The following is a 19373-nucleotide window of genomic DNA, read 5'->3' on the forward strand; positions in this document are numbered from 1 at the left end:
TTGCTGGGCACAGGGACATCAAATATGTATGTCAAGGTTATGTATTGTGAGTGTATTTGCCATCATTTTTTTAATGTAACAATGTGCTATTTACAGTGTGTTTAAAAAAATACAGGTTACTAAACCAATAATGAGAAGAAATGGTGACTATCAGACATACAAGGGGGAGTCTGGAGAGTCACTTTAGGGAGCAATAAAAAATAATTTTCATAACAAATCCAAAAATGTTAAAATGTTTAGCAGCAATGTGGATCTGAGCATTATACCAAAAACAAGTAAAACTGTAGTCTCAGGGGGCATACTGTTTCACATGACTTATTTTTCAGGAAAAGCTCTATAAGAAAAAAAAGTATGCAAATTAACTCATATCAGCCAAACCAAGAGACACCAGTCTGTATTCTGGACTGTTGTGAGGTTCATGCCCCTTATTAGTTGTGAGAAGGTACAAGTAATCATCGTAGATGATAGGTATGTGTCACCGAGGTTCCTGGCCTCGGTGGAGTAAGAGCCAGTTTTCATGTGTCAGCAGCAGTTCCTGTTTGACATCTTGCTATCTAGTATGGCTGTAAATAGCTGATCCGGAACACCTCTTACTGGGAGTAATCAAAGTGCTGGGTGGGTGACTACTCCCCATGGTCCAGGCCGGGTTTTGACAGGCCTATAAAAAACTGCCAGCAGTATCAGGGGGGTGGATTACTCCTCTATGACACTGGAGCTGTGTCAAACTCTGCTGAGATCTGAGGCCTGTGTGTGGGCTGAAAGCTGAAGACAGTGTGTCGGGCGAGCAGGCCGCCTAAAGCCTGCAGGTGGACTTTCTGAGGCTGAGCATTCATTATTGTATCAAATAATGAAATTATATACAAGGAGGGCTCTAATATGCACATGGTAATCAGCAAAACACTTTCTGGATCAATATTGTAAATGCAATAATAAAAATCTATAACTCAGATCAAATAGAGGGACAGGGGAAATGGGTTAAAAAGAGGGACTGCCCCTCCAAAAGAGGGACATTTGGGAGTTTTGGAGTCTGTTTAATGTGGATTTTAGCGTGGATTCCGTGCCTAAAACACTTGCAATTCATCTCTATTGAATTAAAGGGAGAAAATGCTTGTTAATGCATACAACATTTTTTTCATTCCACTTGCAGCTTTAAAAACCGTGCGTACAAAAAAGAAGTGACATGTCAGTTCCCAATTAAATACACAGGATGAAAAACCATATAAAAGCCGCAAAGAAAGCATAAAAGCAGTGTCTGAATCAAAACCGCATCCTAGAAATCAGTAATTTTTTTCATCCCAGAAAAAAAGTCTGTGTGTGCATACCCTAAAGCCCAGATAATCGCTAACAAGCATTCATAGGTACGCTCATTAGTGATAATCTGTCGGTGTAAAGGTGACACCGACAAGTGAAACGCTTATTCATCTTTTAATATGATTGTTTGTGTGGTCACCTAAATCAGTTTGCAGGCAGCAGATCATGCTGTCCGAACACGCTCTGCTGCTGGCAAACAATGATTATGTATGGGGTGGAGTGATGGCATTAATGATTGTTCCTCCACAAACTGTGGAGGGCATCCGTGCATGTAAATGCAGGGGTCTCCTCCTCTGACAAGCAGGCAATTGCCAGAAAGGAACGCTTTCTGCCCAACAATTGTATGCTATGTCTAGCTTTGTAAAGGGGCCTTTACACTGGTCTAGCACAGCTTTATATGAAAAAAGTCATAGTTCCTTTTAACATTATCAATTTATACAAAAATAAAATAAGAAATATTCACTTTAATAGGTTTGTGCTACAAAACCAGTCCAAGACATGTACAAGGGCAATATGGTAGCTTAGTGGTTAGCACTTGTGCCTTGCAGTGCTGGAGTCCTGGGCTCCAACCTCAGCATGGGTAACATCTGCATGGAGTCTGTAGGTTCTTCCTGTGTTCTGGGTTCTCCAGTTTCCTCCCACACTCCAAAAATTATACAAAATAGGTATATTGGCTTCCTATGTAACTGACCCTAGTGAGTTCTGTGAGTTGGGGATTATATGGCAGTTAGTGTTGAGCAAAGCATCCGAAGCAGAATTCTCTCCGAAGTTTAGGAAAACTGATTCTAAATGAATCCGAATTTCCTTGCGCTTCATGCTAACGATTCACTTTTCCTAAAATGGCGGCTGCACGTGTTAGAAAGCGAAAAGTGTAGAGGAGACAAGCCAGGGAATGCAAGATCACCCATAATGCCATAAGGCCAGCCAATCCGCAGATAGCCGTCCCATGTGATGTCACAGCCCTATAAAACCCTCATCCCGCCATTGTCCTGTGAGCAGAGCACAGGGAGAGATGTGGAAAGCGCTCATGGACTAGGGAAAGTGTTACTGAAAATGATTAATAGAAGAATATTGGAGAGGGTGAGTACAGGAAGACTGCAGGGAAACTTATGCTGAGTCAGTTTTATTTATTCCAACAATTACTTACTCCTACATCAGCCATAAACTAAGATATGTAATTCAGTACCAATACGATAGAAGCCTTTATTGTACCATTGCCAGCGTGCCAACCAATACCATCCAATCTGCACCCCTAAGGGAGGCCAGATCGTAATGATGACCATTCTAATCTTTTGCTGGCTTTACTTCTTCCAAATTATCCTTCAAAGTCTGCATGTCCTAGAAAAGTCAGCAAGATGCAGAGAGAGAGAGGAGGAGTTGGATGCTCCTGATGGCATACTGTATTCTCATTGGTATTAGATGATGTAGAAAAGGAGGAAAAGCACATGGCAGAAGAAGGGCTCCCATCTCTAGAGCAGGAGCACGCTGGGGTTGGAGAAGTGGGTATGCCAGAGCCGATTAATATTCAGTGTTTACTGTCAAATAACCTGCAGGAGATTGCAGAAAGAACAGCAATAATATGCATATTGCCCCCCCAACCTAACCAGCCAAACCCCATACCAGCAACATCCCCTGTTTAAAGTTGCAGACTATACTTGTGGCCGTACCCTAAGGCAGTGTGGCCTGGGTATACCTGAGTTATTATTTATAGATATGTGACAAATTAATTAGGAACAAATCAAATTTCTTGCCGAACTTCGGCGAAGTTGACAAATTGAATTTTTTATAACTTCACTTATCATTAATAGCAGCCACTGATTTTACAGGGATTCTCACAGCTACTGTACACAACCACCCCTTTGCTTTATAGAGTTTTTCTAAGAGAAACCTTTAAAGTTCTGTACCTTAGGTCCTCTTGATCTTCAATTTGTGAAATTGTATCCTTCATTTGTGTGTAATATTCTTTTTGTCCCCGTTGCCTTCGCTTTCTGCTTGGAGCAATATCTGGAGAATCATCAGGGCTGCTTAAAAGAGATCGCCGTCTGGATATTGATGGTGGAGCTGAAAAATTAAATTAAAAGATTTTTTTTTTAGTAATCTGTAATTCTACATTTGATACATAAAAACTATAATTTATTACATCTTTTGTGACCTCTAAACGGCTTACTGCATTGGATTTTTATATAAAAAATATATAATTGAACAAACCAATATATTTTATGACTGCCTGGAATACATGAAGAAACATTATTTTTAAGTTCAACAGACAAATTGTTAGATACAATAAATCAAACATATAACAACAAAATGTCTCACAACTACCAATTTCCAGAACAGAAAATCTGTAAAACATTGAACACTGCAGGCTGTGATTAGTATAATGGCATATTAACAAAAATTAAGGAGCACAGAAACAAAGGCACAGAAACAGTGAAAAACAGTACCAATAAAATCTAAATATGAGACAATTAACTGCTGACTTCCAAAGTTGTGTAAGATTAGGTTCAAACAGAAAATATGCACAGACATCGCAGGCCACCAGTATGGATCTCCAGTAAAAGTTCAGCATTTTATTTATGGAGGAATCATTTAATAAGAAAAGTAATGCTGTCATCCAGTTTATCCAACTTCTATGTTGCAAAAAGTTGAAATATGGAGCTCATTCTGAGCATCATATTTCTTGTAGGGTTGTCACACTACCAAAATTTTGATTCAATTTCGATACCATAAAAAAGTATTGCGATACTCGATACCATACGCAAAAAAAGCCGCATGCATTCCGCATTTTATGGAACTTCCCACCCATAATAGAACAGTCCTATCCTATTTTTTGGGGTGACAAAAAAAATGGCGAATAGCAGTTTTTATTTTTATATTTTTTTCTGTTATGGCGTTCCCCGCATAGGAGATCAGGTGCCGCACCTGAGGGGTTAACTGCCGCTGATCGCAGCTCCCTGTCATAGAGGTCGGGTACCGGCCATGTGATTCTGCAGCCGACGCTTGCAGTTGTCGTCATTTTTGGAGCAGTGGCCACGGCCTCTCCCCTCCTCCGCCTGTCTTTCCTCATTGGTGGTAGGGGCAGCAGCAGCACAGGGGGGAGGAAGAGACTGCTTCCTTCTCCCCTGTGCTGCTGAATGAACTTTTCGGAAAGCCGGATCCGGAAAAACGCAAGTGTACTGAAAGCATTTGAAGACGGATCCATCTTCAAAATGCTTTCAGTGTTACTATGGCACCCAGGACGCTATTAAAGTCCTGGTTGCCATAGTAGGAGAGGGGAGCGGGGGAGTGGTATACTTACAATCCGCGCGGCTCCCGGGGCGCTCCAGAATGACGTCAGAGCGCCCCATGCGCATGGATGATGTGCCATGCGATCACGTGATCCATGTGCTTGGGGCGCCCTGACATCACTCTGGAGCGCCCCGGGAGCCGCACGGATGGTAAGTATACTGCTCCCCCGCTCCCCACTACACTTTACCATGGCTGCCAGGACTTTAGCGTCCCGGCAGCCATGGTAACCATTGAGAAAAAGCTAAACGTCGGATCCGGCAATGCGCCGAAACGACGTTTAGCTTAAGGCCGGATCAATGCCTTTAAATGGGCATTCATTCCGGATCCGGCCTTGCGGCAAGTCTTCAGGATTTTTGGCCGGAGCAAAAAGCGCAGCATGCTGCGGTATTTTCTCCGGCCAAAAAACGTTCCGTTCCGGAACTTAAGACATCCTGATGCATCCTGAACAGATTTCACTCCATTCAGAATGCATTAGGATAAAACTGATCAGGATTCTTCCGGCATAGAGTCCCGACGACGGAACTCTATGCCGGAAGAAAAGAACGCAAGTGTGAAAGAGCCCTAACACACACTCCTGAAAAATAAAATTGAAAAAGGGACTGTCTAATTTTAAACAGGATGCTGGTCACCATCTCTTACCCCTATTGAACAGATATTATTGCTGAAAGAAAGACGCATCTGGCCAGACAGCCATAGCAAGCTGGCTATTCACAGAATGGCTCCCCATTTTGACCCATAGTTAAGGGTTGCTGGGAGAGACACCTCTCTATGACATCCACTTGGCATACAATGTGTTTACTCACAGAAAAAGTTAATACATTATTAACAAGAAGAATATGTTGCTGTCTATAACAACATTACTGTCTCCAATATTCCCTGGAATGGCTTTCCCGAGCTGCCTCGGGGGAATGACAGTGGATGTCACACCACAAATTCCATTCTAGCACATCTAGATAAGTAAAATTACATCTTATTTCCTGCCTTGTGGTATCCTATGTGGGTTAAACAAACAATGATGCCACATTTTCTCCCTTTTACTGCTATATTCAGATTTTTGTATAAAGAAATTTGAGTGGAGATAGTTTTACTCAAAAGTGTTCTCCATGTTCAAAGCTGCACATCACACGTTGCCATCCTGGTTTTCCTCAGAAGATGGTTTTAGAAAACTGGAACTTTATACACAGAAGTTTAAAATTGGATGGATTTGTGTAAATACAGAACATGCGGGAGTAGTAGACGTACTGAAGACAGCTCCCATGAACTGAATGAAACGTCTAATCAGAGGTAATCTTTCAAGTTCACAAACACACCACTGTCCCCCACTCATTAACTGTCAACTTGTCTCGGTTAATCTTCCTTTCTTAAAGATAACTACATTCTTGGAGGAGAAGTCTTGCTTTCTTAGGTGTTCTGATAAGATGAATAAAGAACCGGGAATCACAAGGAGAACTCTTAAGATCTGTTGACATCCATATCACCTCAGTAAAGGGAAATTGTTGCTGTATATCTCATAAAAAGGTTTAACTTGTACGTAAATGAGTTTACCACAGTATGTAGAATACATCTTGATAACTGGACATAAGATGTAATTTCAAGCACTTAAAATGGAATCTCCACCACCTCCTCAATCACTCTGTCTTCCTTCTTATCTGCCCTGATGTTTCCTTTCTTACATTCTATATCTTTCCATTTTCTCAAAATCCTCTTTAGGTGCTGAAACCACTTGCAGCCGGAAAGAAAAAGTGTACATGATGTAGATACTAGAGTTAAAACCAATAATGAGTCTAGTTTTATACAGCATATTGATTGAATAAACACTGTGGTCCATATTTACTAATGTAAGTGCACCTAGATTTTAGCTTTAATCGCGACAAGAAGTAGCATGATTTGGAGTATATAGGTTTAGAGAAACTTGTCCAGTTTGACAAAGGGGCGCGACTTCAAAGGAAAAGAGGAGTAGTGTGAGATGTGGCGTTTTAAGCTAAAACTGCACCATAATCATAGCCTTCAATTCTGTCTATTGTAAACCAGCCAATAGTTGGCACTGAATTAGACAAAAGTGTCTATCCATGCAACAAATTTATAAATCGGGCCTGAGCCCCTGTGATAAATCTGGTGCAGGTCTAGACAGCCTAATTTTACACCATCTACAGCAGTGTTCCTCAACTCTGGTCCTCAGGTCCATTCACACTGACCGATTGTCAGATTATCAAATATCGGGAATGAACCTTTGTATTAACACTTGTTCCCTATACCGATTGTCAGATTATCAAATATCGGGAATGAACCTTTGTATTAACACTTGTTCCCTATAATCTGCCTGTGAGAAAGGTGCCAGCAATCACCTGATCAAGGAGCTCATTCATCTGGTGATCCTGTCGTTCTACCGGAACCTAAAATCATTGTCCCTGTGCAACAGATAGTTCTGTCAAAACAATGATCTACTGTGCAGTAATTTCTATGTGGATAAGCGATCACAATTTTGATCGCTTGTCCCCATAAATCGGAGGTGACCGCTGCATGTAAATGAAGCTCTTATCTGCTTAGTTCCCAATAATCTGCCAGATCTTCTATACGTGAAAAAATTGGCCCTCACTATGTCTCATCAACTGATAGAGATACAGTATGGTGTACTGTACTTCCAGATGTAAAAGACTTTACATTTTACTCCCAGGTTAGAAACATTCACTCAAGAATATAGCATTTTTTGTAAATCTTGCAGTGGCGCTCCTCATTCACTCCTCCAGTGCAAATCTAATCACTTTTTCACATCGTGCAATGTTCCATACTTCTCTGGTGTCACCCTTGTCTTTACAATGATGCCTTATTAAATCTCTATATTGATATAACCTTGTTTCCCAAAATATACATTTTGATGCCAACATTGCCCTACTAAACATTAGGTTTCTACAGAAAATTAGTTTTCCTCTATCCCACCATTTGATTCTTTGGTTAGACCTCCCGCTCTCCTGCTATGAAATCCCACCCAACTACAGGTACAAAACCTTTTTGTGCATAAGTCTATTCTCAATAGAACAGATTTCTCATGCTCCATCTCCAGTCTTTTTTATTCTAGGTATCTCATTGCTTCCAGAGGTTACTTCTCCAGGTTCTTTAACGTTATTGCGTGCTGTAGAGAAGAGTCAAGCACTACACCTCAGATCATGTGACTGCTGCTTCTCCTATGGTGAGCTACTGTACTAACTCGGCCCATGTGAGTCTTGGAAGGCCATGCTATATTTTATTTTCCCTCCCTATCTCAGTAGACCTCTCATGCCGTTTAAGAAGGTACTGTACATTCTGGCTCTAGTCCTGTCCACTACTCAATGTCAGATTTCTACATTCATTTAGGCTTAAAAACATCATCAGTCTACCTTGACAATTGGGAGATAAACCTTGTGTATACTTTTTCTAAGAACAAATAAGGAGAAATACTTGAGCTTGCTCATAAGTCCTCTATTGCTAGCAAATATTAGGAAGCAGGATATAAGCTTTTGAACCAATAGCATCTTGTTCCTTCTAAGCTGCATAAAATGTCCCCATCCACATCACTACTATGCTGCCGATGTGGTTCTGGTGAGCAGACTTTACTCCGAGTGTTACAGTACCGTAAATTGAGCTTAAAACATTTTATTAATCCTGCTTAATTTTGCATCCCAACCCTTTTGAAATTTACCTCACTACTTTCTCTGGTCCATTGGATCTATATTTAGGAAATGGAGGAACTTATTGCATTCCTCTGGATGCTAACCATTTATTTGTCTGTCTGGACTTCCTGAATACTCTTTCAGGTTCCCCGGGATTGACAAGACCTTTTGGATGGGTAATCAAAAGTATCCTGCTGCAGACAAGGGGTCTGTGGTGGGGGTTACTAAACTGGAAACCCTACAAATCTTTATTTATGGTCCCTTTCTCCTTTTTTCCCCCTTCTTGTTCTCTTCCTTCTCATTATTTATCTCCCACTTCTTATCTGGCTGCTCCTTATTTCCCTTTTGAGTTTACTTTCGATCCCACATGGAGTAGCTTTCACTAGACGATGCTTTTTCTCACATATTTTCTTGACTGCTTTGAGATATGGGAACATACTAAACTTACCCTATACTGGTCTCCATTTTGATTGGAGACACCCAAGTAATGTGATATTTATTTTTATGTTTGTTCGTTCTTCCTATATATTTATTTTATGTGTGCTGTTTTTTCTCTATTGAAATAGTGTTGAATAAACAATTTTAGCAAACTGACCCTAGTGGATATTAGAGGATGAACAAATGAACATTGAGTCCCATGGGTGAAAAAAGTGAAATACAAATGTTAGTTGTCTGTGAAGGTTCTCATTTATCCAGTTCATGATATATCTGTAAAGAATAAATCAAGGCAACTGGACTTACTGTAGATTTCTTGAAAACGTTTCACTTGTTCTTCCAATGAGCTTTCTCAATTCTGAGTGACTGTACAAGAATTCTCTGGGAATAAATATGTAACTGAATCATATGTAACTCAGAATTGAGAAAGCTTGTTGGAAGAACGAGTGAAACGTTTTCAAGAAATCTACAGTAAGTCCAGTTGCCTTGATTTATTCTTTACAGATATACCATGACCTGGATAAATGAGAACCTTCACAGACATATTGCAACACATTTTGGTGGGGAAACCGTTAAACTTGTACGAGAATATGAAAAGATAGCAAGAAAACTGGCAGACTATAGAAACCACCTGCGTTTCAACCTCAGATGCTGAAAACAGGGGCTGCTACCATGCAGAATCCGTTTGGACTCCAAGATGAAGGGTCACAGAGCTGAGATGATTCTACAAAAAGCCCAGAAGCAACTACTAAATGAACGGGTAGGACAGACCCATTTCACAGTTGAAGCCTTGAAACAAACTATCAGTCAGCTGGAAGAGGACCTGACTTTGCAGCTACCCACTGAAACGTGGAGGAAAGTAGCAGATTTCACAGCACAGGTCTCCTATGATGTTACATCCCTCTTTACCTGCATACCCACTACAGAGGCAATTGAAACAGTCAGGAAACAGTTGCTACTAGACAACACCTTAGGCTGCAGAACAGAACTTAGCCCAGACCAAGTGTGTGCCTTACTGGACCTTTGTCTGAGTACCACTTACTTCAAGTATAAGGACAAGTTCTACAAGCAAAAACATGGCTGTGCTATGGGATCGCCAGTCTCACCTATTGTAGCGAACCTGTATATGGAGGAAGTAGAAAGGGAATTACACAGAGTCATTGGTTCAGATATGTGGATGACACTTGGGTTAAAATTCATAAACACGAGTTACAGGCTTTCACCGACCACATCAACTTAGTGGATCATAACATCAATTTCACGCGGGAAGATATGCAGAGCAACAAACTGGCGTTTCTGGACTGTCTTATAACAGTGGAAGAGGGAAGGAAGCTGGGAATAGAGGTCTATCGAAAACCAACACACACAGACCAGTACCTGCTATTTGATTCCCACCATCCTCTAGACCACAAACTGGGAGTCATCCAGACTCTACACCACCAGGCAGAGAAAATCCCCACCAGCACAGAGGCCAAGGCGAAGGAATTCAAACACCTCAGAGGGTCACTTAAAACTTGTGGGTATCCAGATTGGGCCTTTGTCAAAACAGAAGGAAGGAGAAGAAAGAGCACTAGCAGTGAGGGCGAGAAGCATAACAGATGCAAGAATATGGTTATCCCATATGTAGCTGGGGTGTCTGAGAAACTAAAACGGATTTTTAATAAACATCACATCCCTGTCTGCTTTAAACCCAGCAACACACTGAGGCAACAACTGGTTCACCCAAAAGACCCAACGCCTAAACACAAGATGGACAACATTGTGTACGCAGTCCAGTGCAACGAGGAATGCTCAGAACTGTATATCGGCGAAACAAAACAACAACTACATCAGCGTATGGCTCAGCATAGAAAAGACAAAACCTCTGGTCAAGATTCAGCCATGTACTTACATCTAAAAGAAACAGGTCACACCTTTGAAGACAGTCAAGTACGTGTTTTGGATAAGGAGGCCGATTGGTACAAACGAGGTGTGAAGGAGGCCATCTACGTAACAATTGAGAAGCCAAGCTTGAATAGAGGCGGGGGGGTTAGACATCTATTGTCTGCCACATACAATGCTGTCTTGACACCTTTTTCTGGGATGTCAATATCACCTACTGACTCCAATTAGGATAATGGTATCAACACCTTTGACTCCATGCTGGGTATACTGACTTCTGACCCCATGCTGGGTATAATTACCAGATGTTGATTCAGTTACATATTTATTCCCAGAGAATTCTTGTACAGTCACTCAGAATTGAGAAAGCTTGTTGGAAGAACGAGTGAAACGTTTTCAAGAAATCTACAGTAAGTCCAGTTGCCTTGATTTATTCTTTACAGATACAAATGTAAGTTGTTGTACAGTACATGTTCTAGATTAAGCAGTTCATATATGGTCTTATTTTCATACTGATTTATTGAGAATTGAATAAGAATGAATCCCACATGGGAGCTTTGAGCATTTTTGACAACTAGACGCACTTGGCACTATACATAAACATTTTACCACAAACTGAACTTTAAGCTTGGCCTCTGTGGCATCTAGGATTCCAATGACAGGAAGATGTCTCACTGATCAGCAGTGCTAGCAAGAAATCATGCAGGGTCAATTTAAGATATATCTCAACTAATTGGGAGTATACAGTTTTACCTCCTCCTCTTACACAATTACAGTAGGATATCTTGCAATGGAGAACTCTGGGTACTTGGCCCCCTCTCACATCCCAGAAATATATTGATAGATTAATTGGTCCTAATGTGTATAGCTTTAGATGAAGAAATATAGAACATGGACTGAAGTGATAGATCCTGACAAATGATATCCAGGAATTCTCTTCCAGGAATCATTTCCACATACTTCTTGAATCTGAAGGAAACAAATAATTATTTTCCTGCATACTATGGTGTCTTATGTTCTCTTGATGGAGAGTAACATGTAATATTAACTTTTCTTGGCAGGATATATCACAATATGTGCGCAGCAGTTTCTCTGCAGTTCATGCTGATTTTCTGAAATAACATAATATACACTTATCCTCAACCGCAGTCACACTTTTTGGAAAAACAAATTATTTTATGATAATTGTCTTTACTGGCAGTCAATACGAGTACTGCGGTATACAAACTAATATGACCTTTATAAAATTCCCTTCTGAATATAAAGTCTACAGTATATAAACAAATCACTAACAAATTTACCGCACCACTATATTTTTGTCAGTGAAAAGTTACATTGTTAAGCTGACCATACACATTATACTGTATGTTGCCGGCCAAACCCACTAATTTCAGTAGTATCAGCCAACCCTGGAATGTGCATCCGGGAATCCTGATTCTCCCCTGATCGCAGATATCAAGGGAGAGAAGGGTTGAGAATGTTGGATTTCAACTTGCCCGATCCTTTTCTTCTCGGAAAATAAGCTGCCTGCGAGCGATTTCTGGAAGCAGCTTTCTCCTCTCTACCATTCACAATACATGCATGGCTGGCAAAGCCAAGCGTGCTTTTAAAGAGGGGCTGGTCTGGAGACATAGATCTTATCCAAACAAGTGTTTGATTGGCTTTACCTATCAACAACTTGCTCACCAATAAACTGTATTATCAGTAGAGTCAGCTACAAAAGCTGCCATAGACCTTTATCAGAAGATGCTGTTGATTTCAGTGAGACTCATCAACATCTAATGTTTATGGGTGATGCCAAACCCTCTGTGCAGATCTGCTCTGGGTGCACATAATATATAGACAGATTGAATTCTTCTTGTCGGACGCTACAAATTCCTCCAAGATAATAATCCTTAGGGGGTCAATTTACCAGAAAATGAGTAGGCATATTAGTTCTCTCTACAAAAATAAAAGAAAGCTCTCTCTCATGCCAGCAGTTGAAAGGTCGCTATCTCTCCTATAAGTTAATTCCCGACCTATGAAACAGACCCTCGCAGATCAGCTTTTGGAAGAGGTTGGGCGCTCAGTAAGCACCGCAGCCTCTTCCGAGGCCAAGTGACATCAACGTACAGAGGTCACATGGCCTACTTTGAAGTGGCTTTGGCTGGGTTGCAATACCAAGACAACTGCTATACAATGTACAGAGAACTGCCGGGAGGTTGCTGCTCTCATCAGAGCTCTGGTGAGTGCGGCAGCTTCCTGTAACAGCTGATCGGTGGGGTGCTGGAACTTGGACCACCACCAATCTGATAATGATGACCTATTCTGAGGTACGTCATCATTATATATTATTGGATAACCCCTTTAAAGCACTAATGAAAACTGCAAGGTGAGGAATTGGAAAAATATAAAGCCGTTTCCTTTTAATAAAAAAGTATTCTCTTACAGTTACTTTATATGGTCTTATAATTTTTAATGCCATCTTTTTTCACAAGACTGTACAGAGAATGTATCCATTCTCTCCAGTACTCACCTCTAGTGGATGCTCACAAACTGCAGCCAATGTCTTTGAATGGATGGAATAATTGAAGAAAAGCCTTTGCTTGGGATGGGTAGATTGGTGATTTTGCATGGTTAGAAAGACGATAGATTAAGTTTGTTATTGTTAATTATTTACTGTATTAATTGACGATTACACTTGCATTACTATTAGAAAAAGCTAATTATGATATGTCTTCTCAGCGGTATAGTGACCTCATGGTCGTGGTCAGTCAGTTTATAGGGATCTAACAGTAGCAATAGTTGCTAAATAATTATATCCATGTGCAAAGAAAAAAAAAATTGATATCCCGGGATTCTGATTAAGTGGTAACAGCTGCTATTATAATTTATTGATGCAATTTTCTTGATTAATGGTTTATCCGTGCAATCTGGGAAGCTTGGGAACAAGTAATACTTGAAATGAAGTCTTGTGGCTGTTTGTTAAACTATGGAGTGTGACGGTTGTAAATTAGGGTTTAGACAAATTTATAGATTTAAGAAGATCTGCAAACCCACTAGATGAAAATAATCAAACCCTCTAGATGAAATGATACAACATTTATCTTATATAATTCTTTCTCCTTTGCCCATGTGGTTTTAGCATAGCAGAGTAATCCTGAATCGAGTTAAAATGAAATTATGCTACAACCAGACATTCATAGGGAAAGGTAGTCCTGTAGTCACCAATTCTGTCCTATGAATCAACACTGGAGAAGGGGCAGTAGTATTACACAATGATTCTTGAACACACATAATTGATGTGATATAAATTATTCATAAACTCTGTTTATAGCAACCATTTATTGTCAAATAATTTTCACAGAAAGTTGTATTACTTTATTTTAAATAACCAAGTAAAGTAAAGAACAAACAACAACTTCTTGGAACTGTGTGATTGTTTTTATGTGTGGTTTTTTGAAGAGTAGCAGATAGTTTTGGATGTCCGTTTCCTAAAAATGTGCTGTATGATGGTACAATAAGTCACTATGGCTTTGTACTACAGACCCTTTAGTACTTTCTGTTTCACATTATATTAATCTCTAGGAGCAATAACTGCAAAGGAGAATACCTACAGTGGTGCTTGACAGTTTATGAATCATTCATAATTTTCTATATTGCTGTATTAATTTGATCTAAAACTACACAAGGCTCCTATCACATCACAGTTTCTCCTTTCTGAAAAACAGAAAGGACAGATTCTGCAGATAACTGAGCGTAACGGAGCCTAAAAACCCCATAGACTATAATGGGGTCCGTTCGGTGTCCGCTCAGAATATGATTTTTGAGGTGAGACGGCAGCAATTCCTCCGCATGTGATCCGTTGTTAACGGTAATCCCCAGCAAAAATGCATACAATGGAGGATGTCGGCAGCGGACCACATGCACCACAATGGCATCCTACACAAGATGGAATAATGCGTGGATGCAAATATAAAAATACATAAATCACTGCGAAAGGTGCACCAGGATGATATGCAACTGACAACCTTTCGCAGTAATTCATGTATTTTTATATTTGCATCCACACAAAATATCCATCTTGTGTAGGATGCCATTGTGGTGCATGTGGTCCGCTGCCAACATCCTCCATTGTATGCATTTTTGCTGGGGATTTCCATTAACAACGGATCACATGCGGAGGAATTGCTCCCCCGGTTATAAACACGCCACAGTGTTTGAGGTTTTTGAGCATTTCCTCCCATTCAGGCCACTTTATTTCAGTTATTTTTCATGATATGTTTAGAATGTGTCATTGCCTACTACTAGTAGCATTCTGTGTCACTGGTAGCCTATGTCACAGGTGGGGCTTAGAGCCTTACCAACTCTCCGACTACCTGAGTGATTTCACTATAGAGGTATGTGGGAGCTTGGCTGTAAGTTGTATCTTAGCACCTCTCAGACCGTGTTCACACACCGTAGGTAGTCTACTGGTAGGAACCCATGCCAGTCTGAGATACCTTGACGGTGGTGCAAAAGGGCTCCGATGTGTTCCTGACTGGAATACATTGGCTAAAGTCTCAGTTCTTAAAGCCAGTGTTGTCAGTTGCATATCATTGTGGTGCACCTATCGGAGTGATTTATGCAGTAACAATTGCAACTAAACGTTTCCAGTAATTGTTTAGTCCTCCACATCAGGCTTGGAAGAATTTTAGTCATTCTTCCATGTAAAACAGTATAAACTATGTTGATGGGTTTCCTGTCCACCAATGAACTACTTGCTTCAGGTCCTTCCACTACATTTCTATTGGATTAAGGTCAGGACTTTGACTTGGCTATTCCAAAACTAACCTTATTCTTCTTTAAACATTCTTTGCTAGAAAGACTTATGTCCTTAGGTTATTTGTAGCATGACCCACATTCTCTTGAGATCCTGCTCATGGACATATGTCCTGACATTTTGCTACAGAATTTGCTAGTAAAATTCAGAATTCATTTTTACATTAGTATTGGAAAACCATCCTGGTCCAGAAGCAGCAAAACAAACCAAAACCATACCACCATGTTTCACAGATGGTATGAGGTTTTTATGCTGGAATACAGTGCTCTCCAAACATAACGCTTCTCATTTAAGTGATAATTTTCTATTTTGTTCTCATTCATGCACAAAACATTGTTCCAATAGCCTTCTGGCTGTCCAGGTTGTTTAACAAACAGCAGAAAGGCAGCAATGTTCTTTTGGAGAGCAGCAGCTTTCTCCTTGCAATCCTGTCATGTACACCATTGCAGTAGTGTAGACAGCAGTAACAGCATTAGTAGTAGTAGCAGCAGCAGAAGAAGATCACAGTTCTTCTTTTCGTATATGCACCACATTTTTACTGACTACAAAGAGGATAAGACTGTGAACTGGATGGCTCACTTCTCTCAGTCACAGCAGGATGACATCAATGTCACCTCTAAATCTGACACCATGCCTTGGAGCCAGGGGGTCACATCATTCCTTCTGCTCCTCCTCCTTACAGCACCAGAGAAGCCTTTGACATCTCTGTCTTCACTACTGCCTCCTCTGAGTGGGCCACCTTCTTTTTTGTGAAGAAGAGGAAACAAAACCCCATGTGCTATGGAAGATACTGCCATGAGGAAAAGTCTCAGGGGGAGATGAAGACCCCATGCATAGATGTGTAGGTGGTAGTGGCACTGGCACTTACAGCCAAGGTGATGGTAGGGCCAGTGGTAGCTGTGGCAAACCTCTCAAAAAATGGCCAGATTTGATATGTAGTCAACTCGGGAACTAGCGATGCTGATAATACTGTGGACGTAGGCCAAAAACGAGTCAGACTTAAGCCACGCTCGGCTGCCTCTTTCTCTGTTCCAGTATCTTCTATCTTGAAGTTTTTCTCCATAGTGTCGGTAGACAAAAGCAGTTCCGCGTGCAAGATTTGCAGGATGAAAATAAGTCATGGGCATTCAAACACAAACATAGGCACTATGGATCTATTGCACCACATTAGGTAGCATCAACTTCTGTGGGGAAATAGAACTGGCTGCCGGCTATAGGAACAAGAGAGTCCTCTTTATCATGGTCTCCTTTGCGTCAGCAAGGTCGCGTCCACATGCAGTACAGTGTTCTTGCCATTATTATTATCATTAAAGAGGACCTTTCACCAGAAAAAAGTATCTAAACTGACTATACAGACGTGTAAAGCGGCGCCCAGAGATCCCCCTGCACTTACTGTTATCCCCGGGCGCCGCTCCGTTCTCCGGTTATAGCCTCCGGTATGTTCATAGTTAGGCTCCACCCAGGGGAACCTGCCGGCGTCTCTTTCTCCAATGCTGTAGCGCTGGCCAATCGCAGCGCTCAGCTCATAGCCGAATTTCGTGGTAACACATGGCTGCTGCACGTGTTGTGATGTCACAGCCCTAAAAATAGCTTAAGCTATCTTGGACGCTAACATTTTACAGTGTACTTAGTGCAGAGAGAGACGTCAGCAGGTGCGAGGGACAGTGCTAGGAAAGACTTCATTGTGCTGAAAAAACTGTTTAGAAGTTCAGGGAAAGATTATTCATAGTGTAGGGAAAGGGTAGGGAGGCACCATCTACACTATAAAAGGAGAACAGGATACAATAGGAGAATGTACAGCCTGGGTAATAGGAGCGATTCTATTACACCTTGCTGCACTAACTAGGGATCAAAATTGCACTAAATGATAGCTCAGTAATTCCAGCAAGCCTTGCTTGTTATTAGAGTGCAAGTGCTGTATAATACAGCCATTTACCGGGTGTATTAATAGGAAATATACATATGTCTTATTAGCCGTTCTGCGTTAAATTTTGATTGTTATACTTTTTTTTTGGGGGGGGGGGAGTGTGGGGGGGTATTAATAATAAGTCTTAATTGCCATTATGCAGTGAAGTTACATTGTACTACAGCCTTTTTTTGGGGTGTATTATTTTAAGTTTAATGTAATTCTTTTATTATACAGTATGCCAGACAAACAAGTGACAGGCCCTTCAAAGGGAAAAAACTGTGGCCAAAATGTTTCTGTTGCACAGGCAGAAGTAGCAGCAGAAGAAGGGGGGGGGGGGGGGGGCAGCAGGAGTTGCAGCGAGAGACCTGAGCTCCCAGTGTCATCTAGCAGTAGTATCTTGACAAGCAACCCAGCGGTGCTTGAATGGTTGACTCGGTCTTCGACTTCGTCGCAAGTGACATCAGACACCCTCAGCCAAGAGTCAGTGGGTTCCTCTGACACGACGTTTAGTTGGCTTGGCCCGGGAGCAGGCCCTGTGCACCCAACTGTCCTCAACCTGCCTCTGTCATTTTCTGTTCCCTCAGAGCGAGAAGTATTATATGCCAAAGGCTCGGCTCCACTTTTCAGTGAGAACTACTAGAGGACAGTCAGCAGCTACTGCCCAGCCAAGATTTGGAGGAGACATCCGCTGCTTCCTCCGGTAGGCGGGCAGGTAGTGATGATGAGAGTCGCGTGGGAGCAGGTGTTGCGAGCGGTCAGGGTCCTGGCCCTGAGACTATTGGGACATCAGTGACGTGTAGCGGATGATAATGATGGTGTAGCCAATCACACTTGGGAGCCGGGTGAAGAAGGGGTTTCATCATCATCAGGAGAAGAGGGTGTCAGCTTGTGTGTAAGGCAGCAGCTGAGCCAGCAAGGTGGTAGCGTGGCTGTGAGTCAGCAGGTTGGCAGCAGTGGGAAGTCAGGAGCCAAATATGACTGGGGTAAAACACCCGCTACGCAGGAGCCTACTTGCACGGAAAGTAGCGGTGGAGGGGTTCAGGGAGGCAGCAGTAGCAGGAAGTCAGTATGTAGTGTTGAGGGGAAAATGCCATATTCGGCGGTGTGGCAATTCTTTGTTAAGCCGCCTCAGGAGGTGAAAATGGCCATTTGCCGAATTTGTGGGCAGAGGGTGAAGCATGCCCAGGGTGCCAATGTTGGCACCATGGCCCTGCGTCAACACATGCAGCGTCACCATAAAGTGGTCTGGGACAACAGTGGCTCCGATGTGGTGGTCAAGCCTGCTGCAGCAACCGCTGCATCACCCAGTGGCATGCACCCGATTTCATGCAGCCAAAGCTCCACCACCTCAGCCGAAGGGAGCTGTCTGTCCTTCCCATCATCTACTGGTCTGATGCTCCTGCTCCTCATCCTTCTAGTCAGTCATTTCGTCAGGTATTGATCACCGAAGCGATTGCCAAGAGACAACAGTATGCGTGCACTCATCCAACGGTGTAGAAGCTGAACGTGCTCCTGGCCAAGTTGCTGGTGCTGCAGTCCCTCCCTTTCCAAGTGGTGTACTCTGCATTTTTCAGAGAACTGATGGCTTGTGCAGAGCCGAGATGGAGAGTCCCAAGCCGTCATTTATTTGCCAAAAAGGCAGTACCAGCCCTGGACACATATGTAGAACAGAAGGTGGGCCTGTCCTTGAGCCTGTCGGTGTCTGCCAAAGTGAACGACAGCGCCGACATGTGGAGCTGTAACTACGGTCAAGGACAATATATGCCCTTTACGGCTCATTGGGTAAATGTGGTTCCTGCCCAGCCACACCAGCAACTTGGCCAGGTGACGTCCTGTGACATGTCCACCTCTGCCTCTTCATCCTCCACCGTGTACTCAGCCTTCACTGCAGGGACAATTCACAGTGCTCTTCCAGCATACCACGGCGGTGTCCAGCAGTGCTCCTCCAGCAGGGCACATGGTGTCACGCTGTTCTGCACCTAGTTTGCCTTGGCGGACGGAGTCACACAGGGGAGGAACAGAGGTACTCTCCTGTGTAACTTCGATGTTAGCCAGTAGCAGCTCATGCGTGACACCTGCCGTTTGCTTGGGCCCTTTGAGG

At 42.1% G+C, this 19373-nt stretch overlaps 1 protein-coding gene across 2 annotated transcripts in view; it reads right to left on the reverse strand.

Moving 5' to 3' along the window:
* The window catches only part of XRCC4 (X-ray repair cross complementing 4), a 351886-nt gene that overhangs the window by 103699 nt on the left and 228814 nt on the right, over positions 1–19373 (reverse strand). For both annotated transcript variants that reach the window (XM_044276015.1, XM_044276016.1), the window contains exon 7: positions 3216–3372. In XM_044276015.1, coding sequence (XP_044131950.1) covers positions 3216–3372 — 157 coding nt within the window. The remainder of the gene's footprint in view (positions 1–3215; positions 3373–19373) is intronic.

The sequence above is a fragment of the Bufo gargarizans genome, chromosome 1, assembly GCF_014858855.1.
Source record: "Bufo gargarizans isolate SCDJY-AF-19 chromosome 1, ASM1485885v1, whole genome shotgun sequence".
Classification (NCBI taxonomy): domain Eukaryota; kingdom Metazoa; phylum Chordata; class Amphibia; order Anura; family Bufonidae; genus Bufo; species Bufo gargarizans.